The sequence below is a fragment of the Trachymyrmex septentrionalis genome, unplaced genomic scaffold, assembly GCF_001594115.1.
Source record: "Trachymyrmex septentrionalis isolate Tsep2-gDNA-1 unplaced genomic scaffold, Tsep1.0 scaffold62, whole genome shotgun sequence".
NCBI classification, from domain to species: domain Eukaryota; kingdom Metazoa; phylum Arthropoda; class Insecta; order Hymenoptera; family Formicidae; genus Trachymyrmex; species Trachymyrmex septentrionalis.
In genome coordinates, this window is record NW_017305800.1 from 1,065,032 (window position 1) to 1,078,394 (window position 13,363).

Consider the following 13,363-nt stretch of genomic DNA (forward strand, 5'->3'; position numbering starts at 1 on the left):
ATTATTGTATGAAAGGATTTCATCTCCGAATGATTTACTTTTTAAGTCAAAGATTTTTTAATTTTTCGATCTTTTTAACACACACATATCTTTTAAGATATTATTTATAACTTTAGAACAGTAAGTCTTAATTTTTCATAAAATTTGTTCATAAGTTATATTAACTGATATATTTTGGTCTGTGCAACAAAGAATAATTTGATTGTTTTTGGTAAAACGAAATGTGAGATATACGTCAAAAAAGCTATTTTATGCAGCAAATTATGCTGCATAATAGTTTTTAATTTGTAAAAAATAGAGAGAAAGATAACATATCTTTGAAGGTTTATCGGAAATGAATAAATTAATAATCTTATTTTTCTTTGAAAAATATTATTTGTATGTTAAAATATAATTATTAAAAAAAATTATTTTGAAAATAATAAAACTATATTTTTTGATATTGTAAAAAATTAATAGCTGTGAAATTAATCTTTTCATTAAAAAAGTTATGCAATGTTTAAGAATTATGACCATCTTTTTATGACAATTGATAAATATTGTAATTTTTATTTAAAAAAAAAAAAGCATTAGAAAAAGATAATGAACATGTACCTACCTTTTCAAGTCAAATCAAATTGAACATCTTGTTTTGAAAGTATACTGCACTGAACCGACACTTATGTAATGATTTAATTATATTGTATTATATGTTATAAGATCAGACAACAAAAATTAAATTAATAATAAATGCTAATAAATCAATAATAAATAATTAGAATAAAAAGTAAATAAACTGTAATACGATAATTATAATACTTATATACGTATAATAGAACGTAAAATTGTAATCTTTTTTATTGCGATTTATATTTTTGTTATGTAAGAAGAACGGTTGATATGTATATCAACAGACATAAAAAAGTTAAGTATGAATTACTATTTTAATAATTTAATCACTTAACATATCACACAATTAAGGAGTAGTATTGAATCGGTCACATTAGATATCTTTGCATTCCGATTATTACTATGGATTCACTTATTCTAGTGACAAAAACAAAACATATGATTACATTAAAATTTGAGGGCACATTATTTACGAGACATTTTTATATACACATACGGGTACCAATGCGTATTTTACGTTGATCTATAAATATCTATGAAATTAGGACAAATAATATCTATTTAAATATAAATATACAATCATGGGATATATTTATATTAATCTAAATTACGATTAATTAAATCAATCTAAAACGAACTGGCGCGATTCAATTTTTAAGTAAAATCAAAACTGAATTTCTGTATCGATTATAATTACGTCTATAGTTTAATTATATTGATTGCATCAAAACAAAGTACAAACATTATTAAATGATTATTAGATGATAATATTACTTATACATGTACAGAAGGATAATTGAAGTACAAGGTATGAAGGCGTAAACCACAAATTTTGTGAAATCGATGCCGATGCAATTCGTGATACCCTGATAGAGAATTGTTGGCACGAATGATAATCTTCGATTGTCGAGCTCGATTTCGGAATCAACCTCCTCATAATCTTCGATATGTTTTGTACTTTTCTTGGTGATTCTGAACGAAAACCAAGGCAGATTGAGGTGCATATTCTTCAAACCGTCCCACAGAGTAGGAGCAAGGGAAACAGATTCTCTCCTAAACGATCTTGATAATCTCCTACTTCCGCGATGGAACACCTCGCTGGAGACGTAATCGCCAGTCGAGCGGAGGACACTTGACAGAACATCCTCTTCTCCTTGCTCTTCTCGTTTATGTGATCTCGAGAGTCGTCTGCTACCACGATGGAAGACCTCGGCGGAAACGTAATCCTCAGCTGACTGTAAGAATTTCGACAACGTCTTATCATCTTCCTTGGAGGTATCGATAGATTTCCGAGATTTTGAGAGTCGTCTGCTACCACGATGGAAGACCTCGGCGGAAACGTAATTCTCGGCCGACTGTAGGAATTTCGACAACGTCTCGTCATCTTCTTTGGAGGTGATATCGACAGATTTACGCGGTCTTGAAAGTCGTCTGCTACCACGATGGAAGACCTCGGCGGAAACGTAATCCTCGGCCGATTGTAGAAATTTCGACAATGCCTTATCATCTTCCTTGGAGGTATCGATAGATTTCCGAGATTTTGAGACTCGTCTGCTACCACGATGGAAGACCTCGGCGGAAACGTAATTCTCGGCCGACTGTAGGAATTTCGACAACGTCTCGTCATCTTCTTTGGAGGTGATATCGATAGATTTACGCGGTCTTGAAAGTCGTCTGCTACCACGATGGAAGACCTCGGCGGAAACGTAATCCTCGGCCGATTGTAGAAATTTCGACAATGCCTTATCATCTTCCTTGGAGGTATCGATAGATTTCCGAGATTTTGAGAGTCGTCTGCTACCACGATGGAAGACCTCGGCGGAAACGTAATTCTCAGCTGACTGTAAGAATTTTGAAACAGTGTCTTCTGGGGCCACATCTGTAGGTTTGGTCAAATCGGTACATTCATTGACTTCTTCGAATAAGACTGGATTGCTATTGCATTCGAGAATCTGGCGATCATTTTCAGTAGTTTTTTCTTCGACCGGATCTGGATTGTTGGAAGTGTTAATGATAAGGGGCGATTCTTTTTGCAATGAACAGACTGGACTGTCCTCGTGCCATTCGGAGATCTTTAAATCGGGGGCATCGTTATCAGTTTCCTGTTCGTTTAGAATTAAATCATTGACAATGTCATTGGAAATACCGACAGTGGCAACAGGAAAATCATTTCGTGATGTGCACGACAAACCATCCCCGAGCCATTCGGAGATTCTAGAACGAATGTATTCCACAAATAATTCAAGTATCTCGAGATTTCTACGAATCAACCGCTCGACATATCGACCTTTCATTGTACTTTTCATTCTTGATGATTTGATGATAGCGAAGAGATTATCAAGACTGCTCTTCACATAATCAAGAAGATTCAAAACGAATTTCAAACGCCGATTCTGTCGATAGAGACATTTTTCCATGTAATATCCTTTCGTCCTGGTAGATTTTAGTTCCTCTTTTTCCTTTTCAATCATCTTTAATTGATCATCGATGAAGCACGTCTCCTTGACACATTCAAGGACGGGAGCGACATTCTTCTGAAGAACGTGTTCAAGATAGCGACCCTTGAAACTCAAACGTCGTTCATGAATCTTCGACAAGTTCGATGACTCGGAGATGCTTGGTCTCTGTAACAAAAACTGGAACAATGTCGTAATCAAGGACATTAGCCAGAGACTTTTGCGTCTCAGATATGTCGCCAGATATCTTCCCTTCATTCTAGAGGCGAAGACGCGCGTCGTCTTTGGTTTTGGGCGAAAGTGTGTAACAACAGCGCTGACGTTTTGAAGCAGAATCCTTTCTACGTAATGTGCTCGTGCGCATCTGCTTGTTCTTCTTTTGGTCTCGCTTGATGAAAAGCCATCGAGGCCAATATTTTTTAGGCCATCATACTTCTTCAAGTATACACTTTCCGATTTAGTGTTCGCGAACTCATCGACTTGTCGATCGCGAAGAATGCATGAACGAGTGTAACCGCGAAGGAGATTTTCCAAGTAGCGACCCTTGAACAGCGATCTCGCTCCGACTTCGTCATATCTAGTAGTACTGTATCTTCGAGAATGACTCGGCTTAACATGGCATTGCTCTGATTTGCATTTATGTGTCTCGCAATGCGCTAGTTGATCCTCAGAGATGAGAAATTCATTTGAATCAGATTCCGAAGGACATTGGGACAACAGTGAATTGTTATTGGAAGAACAGGTTGAACATGAGGAATTTGAATCGGATACGGCAAGGGGATGATTTTCTTCGAGTTTATTTTCCGTTTCATGCATTTTTACCTCGGACGGTTCCGGTGGTTCCGGTGTCTTGATGATGGTTGACTCTGATCCTGGCGGCAATAAACCCTTTTCCACGAGACGTGCGATTACTGTCTTCTTGTCCTGTTTCTTAATCACGACCTTGTAAGTTTCTCCCTCGTCCTCTTCCACTTTCGGCTCGTTTTTCACCTTCGGTATTGGTCGTTGCGGCTTTTGCAGGAAAGTGGAAGTGCGCTTCAACTCTTGCACTCGTTCGGGCTCAGCTATCGCGATATTCTGCAGCTCCTCCAGAACTTTTGAATCTTTCAGGATCGAGGCTCGCGGTCTCAATTTCTTGAAGTTTACTCTATCGCGTCAAAGGCATAGAAAAGATAAAAGTTATCATTATTATTTTTTACTGAAAAAAATCATATTTTATTTAACTCTTCTAAAAAGTATAAAATTTGGAGAAAAAATATACAAGAGGGATGTTCTATATATTCTTGAAGTAAAATTTCAATTATTACTGTGAACTGAAAATTTTACAAATAAAAATAAACGAAAAATTTCCGATTTTTATAGCACTGAGAGAAAAGTTTAGATTAACAAAATATACCAAAAAGAATGGCGTTTTGGTGAAGAAATTTTGTTCAATTTCATTCTTATTGGTATATTTTGTTGGTTTAATCAAAATATTTTTCCCAGTAAGTAATTAATATAAATATACCCTAATATTTTCTGAATGTTGAAGATTCTTCCATATTTAAACTATTTTTAATTAATATTTAGAAAAAAAAATCTTTTGCTTGTATTCTTTAAATGAAAAGTATAGCAAGGGAATGAATTCTTAATCGCAGCTTCATCATCAGTTGATTCGATAATCACGGAAATATACCCCAATAATCCTTTATCGGACAAGAGCTCCTCCTCCTCGAGGATCAGCTGAGCGATCTCGTCATCCGTAAGATTTTTGTTGGCCACGATTTCGCTGTTGGCATCTACCGGTTTCTCCTCCTCGAGCTTCTCCTCCTCTTTCCTGATCTCGTCCTCAGCGGACAACGGCTCGACGACGATATTCTCTTCTTCGTATCGCTCGATCACTGTCTCCTCCTTTAAGATCTGTTCTGGGAAGACCGGCGGTAAGTCTGCAAGCTAATAAGCAAACTCAACGTCATCATCTCGTCGCCACTTTCTCTGGTACACCATATCTCTCTTTAAATGTCAAGCGAATTTAAGATCACAGATTTTCCCCGTTGAAAGGCGAGGTTTAAATATCGGTGATAAATATCGCAATATTTTTTCGTACAGAAAGCAAGTAGGAATCATGCTGTTATAAGTGTAATGTTCAAAAAAATATACTTAATTCATTATAATTAAGTTAGAAGGACCATTTTAGGAATCGTAATAAAAAAACGTTTTGTGACATGATATAAAATTTTTTTTAAACTCTATGAAAATATATCTGCTATTATATGAATTTTTAAACATTTGTTAAAATAGGAAAAAATATATATAGCCATACAATAAGAAAAAAATTTATGGTTGAAACAAACCAGAAAATTCTAATCATATTAATCCAAATTCTGGTTATCTTGACTAGAACGTATAACAGATGTAACTATTTTGATTTTCATTTTTAACCAGAAATTCAATTAATACAACCATCTCTGTTTCCAGTGTAACAGGTTCTTTTCACTCTTATCTGGTGATACGTGTAAACACTTATTTTCTTCTCACATAATTTTTAAAATCATTCAGACAAAATTAATTTTTCTTTTCATATAGGAACTCATGTAAAAAAATGTTCAAAGTTTCACGAACGTGAGAAAGTACACGGGCAAGAGCCGGATGTGCCTCGGGAAGAAGATGGGTACGTCGCGTAGCCCTCGTCACCAGTTAAGAGTGCAACAGGGATGCTGTTTACCTTTCATCTCACGGATATACTCACGGCGATCTTATATGGGACGATGGTCTCTTCCGATATCGCTTCGGCGGCTTTTCGTGCCTCTTCCTCTCTGCGCAAGCAACAAACACAGCGACCAAGAAAATAGACTTTCTCCCGCTCGCAATGAGATCGGCTGGTATTATGCGCGCGGATGCAATTATACGCTGAATACACCGCGTGCGCGGATTCCAAGTGTCGATCTCTCGCTCTCACGTTCTATCCTGCGCGCGAGTAACGGATCCCGCGAATGCGACAAATGGCAAAAGACGGGCCGCGACCGGGGACCCAGTAATAAAATCGCCGACCAATGATAAACAGATCTCTCATTCTGGGTCACCTATTTATAGGTTTCGCAATACATTGCTACACACGTAGCTCATACGCCGGGATATTCTTACAACGTCGCCGAAGTTATTATCGAGAGTATGCCGGCGATGAATGACGCGTACCGCCCGTTCTTCTTCATTAGGCACCAGAGCGGGAGGCTCATTAAAATTTGATCACGGCCTTTGGCTATCATGCTTCGAAATTAAATCCGATTTTAACGATGTAAGACGATCGAAAGAATTCGCTCGGCAGTTCTTCCGTACTTTTGTGAATGTCTCTATATTATTCTATTGCATTAGTACCATCAGCCAAAAAATGTATAATATTTAAGGATTGATAATATATTTTAAATATTTTATTTATCTTTATATATTTTATTTTGTATTTTTTATTTTATATATATATATATATATATATATATATATATTATATATATATATACGTATGTATAATATGCTTTATTAGATATAAAAAGTTTCTTGCAGCAGCAAGAAAAAATAGATCGGGACTCGGTAATAAATTGCGCATTAATATCGAAAATATTTTGTCGCTGTTTCGACACGTGGCGCAATTTCACTCTCAACAATCTCAAGAACTAATATTGGTTAAGAGCGATTTCTCCCGGGAGAGACCGTATGGGACAAGAGCCTAATTTATGTGAGTCGCGTTCGACTTAGCTGTTGCATTTATGTACCCGCTTATTCGTCTTGGCCGCAATGCAACCGGCGCAATCAAGCATAATTTATCTTCATTTCCTGTTTTGTCATTATCCAATGTAAACATTATATATATGTATGCATGAATCTAATTAATGTGTATTTTTTAATAGCAATATAAAATGATTTTTTTATCTAGTTTAATCTCTAATAGGTAAAACAAATGAAAACATTTGAAGGAATTTATTAATTAAGATTTTGAATAATGTAATTTAAGAAATTAAGAATGTCTTAATTTTTCCAGCTTGTCTGAGTTACAAGAATATTCTATATAAACACATACATTTACAATTATGCTTAGAGTACGTTTTAAAGAGAAAACAAAAAATTCGAGTTATGAATTACTTTCGAAATTGAAATAATATAAGAAATAATATAGTTTCCACACCCTTCTGTGGAAACCCTTTTTTCTTTGTTATCTCGCTGATGATGACCTCAAATATTGGTCATCGTTCGAATTGGATGTAAAGCAAGTTAAATACAAATTATCTATACATTTAATTAATGTTTGTGCACTAATGATGCGTTCGAAGAGACGCTATTAGCGCTACTTCTGTTATTCTATCTTCGTTGTTTATTAGACGTCAAACAAGGATAGAACGACACAAATAGCACTAATAGCGTCTCCCTGAACGCACCTTAAGTATCGCACAGCACTCGTATTTGCCTGATTTTTCTATATTATTTGAAAAAAAAAAGATTATATAAAAGATGCTACCATTAATCTTCCCTATGCTCGCGCATAATCGATGATCCTTGCGAGAGACTTACCTTTGTACACCTAAAACGAAATTGTTGCCAGCGTGCACTAGTGCTTCATGCGCTTGTCCGTGAGTCAAGTTGATAATCGATTGATCGTTCAATCTTACTACGACATCTCCGACTTTTAAACCCATACATTCGCCCAAGCTTCCTTCTGTGACCTGTAGATTACGATTTTTTCAATCTTAATTTTATCCTATTTTTTTTTTAATCTTTAAGATTTAATTATTGAGACACTAATCAAAACAATGATATTTTATATAATTAAATTGTTACGATTGAAATAAGAACACACATCACATTCTATATTTATGTATTTCATGTTCAGAATACGAAAATAATTAATGTTACTTGAATTATAATTTTGAAATTTTATAATGTTCACATTAATATTAATAACCGTTAGATAAGGAAAATATAAAACTCACTCTGATAACAGTAAGTGGCTGCGGAAAATCGCTGCCACCAGCTAGTCGAAAGCCCCATGGTGTGTTGTCAAATTTTGTAAATTTTATATTGATTGCCATGATGCTCTACATCTGAAATTATATTTAATAGACTATTTAATAGATTTTTTTACGATAAGGTGATAAAATCTATGAAATTTATATAATACAACACTTTTTTTTTGCAGAATCCTAAATGTTACGTAATAATGATACGGCAACACGAAAGTTGGATACGGGCTTTTTTCAAATTCCAGTGCTATTTTAATGTTGTTTACGAATGCGACCGAGGAAGCAAATAATCCTATATGTATATCCTGATGAGTGATAAAAATATGCGTCATTTAGAGAGGGGTCAATGATTCCGTGTTACGTGAAGTGCCAAGGTAAGATATGTCTAAAAATATAATCATAACTCTTAAATAGAATTCAAGCCGGTAAATAGGTTTTAATTGGCAAGCGAGCAACATGTATGACGAAATCAAATGTCATTAAATGATTAATGATACATCTTTTTAACTTTGTTATTATTACTAAATCAATATGAAATAAAATCAAAATTTAATTTGCACAACGTATCTTTTTTTCTTTATAAATTCGAAACATCAAGTGAAATCGCGATCCGGCAAAGTGCTGGAGTTTTGCGCAATATAATCGAAATTCAATTTTCTCGATTCAAATTTCGATTTATCTACAATAATACAAGCATCTTTTAAAATTTTTAGAGTAAATCTCTGTAGAATGAAATCTTACTCCTAAGAATTGAACATTAAGTCACTCCTTTTCAAGACTGACTCAATTTTCTTTAGAATAAGTAGATTCCACTCGAACAAAATTTAGAGTTCACAGCGGAAAAATCGAATTCCTTCATCGAGTAACTCACAATTTTTGTTACACGTACACGATTCGCCGAAAGTATTCGACTTTCAATTCATTTGCAGCTACAATTCAACTTTTGTATACAACGAATTATATACTCTCTAAATTTTTTTTAGTGGAATCTTATTCTAAAAAAATAAAAATTCAACTATAGCGTTGAAAAAGAGTAGCTCAATTTTCAGTCTTGAAGAGTTAACTTTCGCTCTTCGGAGTAAGATTCACTCTAAAAGTTTCAGGGAGTGGTTTAAATCTTTCTTGCAAGCTCGTAATAAGTAGCATAATCCCGACGGATCAACATCGCAATCTCTCCTTCCGTTTTACTCCCGTGCGCGTCTCGTCGCGTCGACCCGCAAATCCGCGCTATGCCGACGCGGAAGTGGCGGTATCCGAATATAGAGCGTATGACGAGGTGGTCCCGTATGCCGATGGTGCGATATATTCCACTCGGTGATGTCGTGTATATTACTTGCCGAGCTTATCTAGTACAAGCTTATCCAAAGCGAATTAGGGAGGGGGGGTGTGGTGGCTACTCTCGATCGGATGCAACGCGTGTCGCGTGGACGAGAATGTACGCGCGATCCGGGGGACTCACCGCTGGTGCATGACACGCCCGAGACGCGCGAAACGACCGCTGGAGCTGGGCGAGCCGTGCGACTAGTGCGAAATAAAGCCGGTGACGGAAGGACGGGCCGGGCCCCGGCTGAAACGGTGTCACGACAAGCTTTGCCAGAGGGCAAGACGCACCGGAGCTTGCAAGCTGCAAATACTACACGAGGGGCACGAGCATCCGATGACGCGGCCGCACGATCTCGCGCCGGCTCGAGGTCTATTTACTGATCGATCTATATTGGATTTGAGCCTCGATTTCCGGTGGCGAATTACGCCCGCCTCCGTCCGGACGAATCTGCGGATCCGAGTGGATGCTAAATGGAATGCTCTCGAAAGAGAAGGAATTAATTTATATGTAATCGAAATATCTTCTATTCTCAATTGTATTGCAGAAAAAAAAAAACGTCTTTATCGTCAAGAATGAACTTCACATATATATCTTGATATGATAAGAAAAAAATAAATCTTAAATAATAAAAATATGACTATATAATATCGGAATATTTTGTAAGGAATTTGAATGGATTTGTGGATTTATTATGAAGGTTTCTTCAGTAATATATTGAAACTTTAGATGAATGAATTGAATCTCTTGCGAATTATTGTGTATACTTAAATTGAATATTTCTTTGAAAAAAAAAAATTAACTCTCTAAACTTTTAAAGTGAATCTAGTATTCTAAAAAGTGAAACTTTTAACGATGGGAAATTAAGCCACTGTTTTTCAAGACTGCTCAATTTTTAAGAGACGTTTAAGATAAAGTATAGAGAGAAACTGTATTCGCTGCGTCATGATTTTTCTCGTTTTTTATGCATTTTACGCATGAATTAGTGTTACTGTATTTTGTTACGTTTTGTAAAATATTTCTTATAATGATAACGCACGTGAACATTCAAGTATTCAATACCTAGTAAATTCTCCCAAATGTAAACACTTTATGATTATCTGTGTGATTTTCATATCTTGATCATATGTCATATCAGCTAAAATAAAATAAAATTGAGATGATTGTAACGAGACACTTATGTATTTACGTGTTCGCAACATTATGTGTACCAAGTATGTCAATTATGTAGGATCTATTTACTGATTGATATATTTAGACGCATGGGCGTCGCGATATCGCTTTCTGACGTATTCTGTACTACTTATATGTTTCATGACATAGTCTGAAAGATAAGGCATTGTGATAAAGATCATTTTTGACTCTCCCTTACAATTCAAACAAAACTGGGAGAAATATACCTCCATATCGGTCTTGATAATTCCCCAAAAGAATGTGATCCTAAATCTCGTCATTTTGTACGTGTGCGTGTGTGTACACACACATATACGCAGAGAGGGGGGGTAGAGGGAGAGGGAAAGGGAGAGGGAGAGGGAGAGGGAGAGGGAGAGAGAGAGAGAGAGAGAGAGAGAGAGAGAGAGAGAGAGAGAGAGAGAGTTGATTTTAGCGCTTCGAGTGAATTTTTTAATCAATTATAATTCTTGAAGCATCATGAAAATAAAATTTATTCACATTTATTAATACGTACAAATTATTTTCGAATATATGATCGAAATTACGAATATATAAAAACGATATAAAAACGATATAAAAATATTTTGAACAGTTCTTATCTAGATTCAATTAATTAAGTCTCTTTATTTCCATCTTTATTTTTTCCTATATCTTATTATTTTCTTCATCTCCTTTATCTTTATTATCTTTTTCATCGTTGTTATCTTTACTATCTTCATCAGCATTATTTTCTCTTTCAGATATTTCGTTTTCAGAATCTTCCAGTGGTCGTTGAATTGACTTGTTTTCATATGTTTTGATAATTTCAGTACTAATATCTTGCAATAAACTTGATGCACCGATTCTGAAAAGATTGCTTGTCAACCAATCATTCCCCAATTCTTCTTTAACCAAGACCATCCATTCTAAAGCGTCTTGCGCAGTCTTAATTCCTCCGGCAGGTTTAAAGCCAGTCTGTGAAAATGAATTAAAGCTATATTATATAGATCTCGATTATCACAAATAATTAAATTGCTATACCTTTCTTCCGGCCAGTCTTTCAAACTCTTTTATCGCTCTACACATAACAATTCCCGCTTGCAAAGTCGCATTAACTGAATCTTTCCCTGTAGATGTCTTGACGAAATCAGCGCCGGCAAATAGAGCTACCATGGTTGCCTTATAGACATCTTTCAAATTAAACAATTCTCCTGATGATATTATAACTTTTAAATTTACCGTCCTTTCCTTAGTCTTAGGTAAAAGTGTACAAATAGAAAACAATTCTTGAAACAATATCATCCATTGATGATTTAAAACTAACGATCGATCAATCACAACATCTATTTCATCTGCTCCATACTCTATTGCGTAGCTCACTTCCTGCAATCGAGTCTCCAATGGGAATAGTCCAGAAGGAAATCCTGCTGCCACTGATGCAAAAAATATATTAGATAATATTGTTACATTCATATCAGGTCAGAAAAAATGTTTCGTTTCTTACCACTAGCGACCTTAATTACATGCATTTTCTTCAATTTCTTTAAGGAATTTATTGCATCTTTTATTTTGGATGGATAAACACAAACAGCAGCAGTATGAAGTGGTTTATTCCATTGAAATGGAAGCTTCTTTATAGGGTTTGCAGCCTGTAATATTAATTAATCGATCAATTATAGATATTATATCAACATTAAAGTAAAAAATAATAACTCCATGTTCCAATTTACATTTTCACACAATTGTTCTACGGTGCTCTTTGTATCATCGTTATTCAAACTAGTTAAATCAAGGAAACTTATTGCCTTTAGTAACCAAGCAATTTTATTGTCCTCTGTTATTGTGGTTGCTAAATAAGATATTTGTCGAACACATTTGTTTACTGCTGGTTCATTAATATACGCCTCCAAGCTTGTTAACCAGACTAAAAAATAAAATTGAAATATAATATATTAATATTTATATATTATACAATATATTATAACTTGATATACAATATATAATTCTTATTATTTACACGTGCATACATACTCATATATATTGCACAAAAAAATAATATATAGAGATGCTTGCATGAAATAATATAGAATCAGAGAATTATTAATAGCATTAATTAATTACCTTGAATTTCGTCGCTCGCCTTGAACTTTGGGGAACGACAATCCATGACTTCGGGAGAAAACTTGGATAAACTTATATGAAAACTGTATCAAACTGACAGACTGTGATTATCGTACATCCAACAATGTCCCTGTTGATCTGTTTTCTTTTCTTCGTTTTATCGGCTGTCCCAGACCTTTCTTAGTCTGATATGGCCAATGTTCTGTTGATTTGCGTTTTCGTTTGAAATAAGATGTGCAATTACGTATTCTCCACTGTTACAAGTGATAAGCATGATAGGCACGATACGCAGAGATATAGAATAATACAGAACTATAGGCACTCATAACACATGATACATACACAAATTTGTTCGCATTTAGGACTAGAGATAACAACCGTTTCAAACATATTTCTTGTATTTATATATTTTCAAAGAGTTTATTTTGTATTTTTATATTGCGGATCAGTAACTGTTGGAAAAAATATACAGACTTTTAGACACTTTTATACACACACACGCACGCACGAACACACACGACACATACACATACATACATACATACAATCTACCTCATCGATAAACAGTGAGTTCTATAATATACTGGAACACGCTTTCTCTACTAAATTATAGGAAACTACAGCCTGGCAGAGAAAAGCAGGCAAATACTTGTCCTAACTCTTTCCTTATGTAAAACAACGTTCAGCAAATCCTCCAAAAAAAAAAAAAAAAAAAA

General features: G+C 35.0%; 2 protein-coding genes across 8 annotated transcripts in view; both read right to left on the reverse strand.

The window, feature by feature from the left end:
- Nucleotides 1-9,676, reverse strand: part of LOC108752845 (interaptin-like) — a 12,882-nt gene extending 3,206 nt beyond the window's left edge. For 2 of the 5 annotated variants that reach the window (XM_018493989.1, XM_018493990.1), the window contains exons 1-6: nucleotides 9,513-9,676; nucleotides 8,024-8,134; nucleotides 7,605-7,756; nucleotides 5,794-5,860; nucleotides 4,741-4,997; nucleotides 3,888-4,212 (exon numbers count right to left, since the gene is read on the reverse strand). In XM_018493989.1, the coding sequence (XP_018349491.1) occupies nucleotides 3,888-4,212; nucleotides 4,741-4,997; nucleotides 5,794-5,860; nucleotides 7,605-7,756; nucleotides 8,024-8,122 (900 nt within the window). In that variant the 5' untranslated portion in view covers nucleotides 8,123-8,134; nucleotides 9,513-9,676. The remainder of the gene's footprint in view (nucleotides 1-3,887; nucleotides 4,213-4,740; nucleotides 4,998-5,793; nucleotides 5,861-7,604; nucleotides 7,757-8,023; nucleotides 8,135-9,512) is intronic. The other 3 variants (XM_018493991.1, XM_018493988.1, XM_018493992.1) reach the window with 3 other exon arrangements.
- A 1,516-nt stretch (nucleotides 9,677-11,192) lies between these two features.
- LOC108752783 (deoxyribose-phosphate aldolase) lies at nucleotides 11,193-13,319 on the reverse strand. Of its 3 annotated transcripts, none has more exons than XM_018493871.1 (6): nucleotides 13,200-13,319; nucleotides 12,648-12,901; nucleotides 12,257-12,450; nucleotides 12,031-12,175; nucleotides 11,568-11,959; nucleotides 11,193-11,501 (listed from the first exon to the last, which is right to left on the reverse strand). In XM_018493871.1, the coding sequence occupies exons 2-6, from the start codon at nucleotides 12,691-12,693 to the stop codon at nucleotides 11,193-11,195; spliced, it is 1,086 nt and encodes a 361-aa protein (XP_018349373.1). In that variant the 5' UTR covers nucleotides 12,694-12,901; nucleotides 13,200-13,319. The 3 variants fall into 3 exon arrangements, with proteins under 3 accessions (XP_018349373.1, XP_018349374.1, XP_018349372.1); XM_018493872.1 differs by lacking the exon at nucleotides 13,200-13,319 and adding an exon at nucleotides 12,990-13,058; XM_018493870.1 differs by lacking the exon at nucleotides 13,200-13,319 and having other exon boundaries at nucleotides 12,648-13,074.
- Nucleotides 13,320-13,363: the final 44 nt, after the last annotated feature.

Coding starts and splice junctions, on each gene's coding strand:
- LOC108752783 (XM_018493871.1), bottom strand. CDS start 12,693: ATGGATTGTCGTTCCCCAAAGTTCAAGGCGAGCGACGAAATTCAAG. Junction 12,451..12,647: donor GGCGAGCGACGAAATTCAAG/GTAATTAATTAA, acceptor TTTATTTTTTAG/TCTGGTTAACAAGCTTGGAG. Junction 12,176..12,256: donor TAGAACAATTGTGTGAAAAT/GTAAATTGGAAC, acceptor TTAATATTACAG/GCTGCAAACCCTATAAAGAA.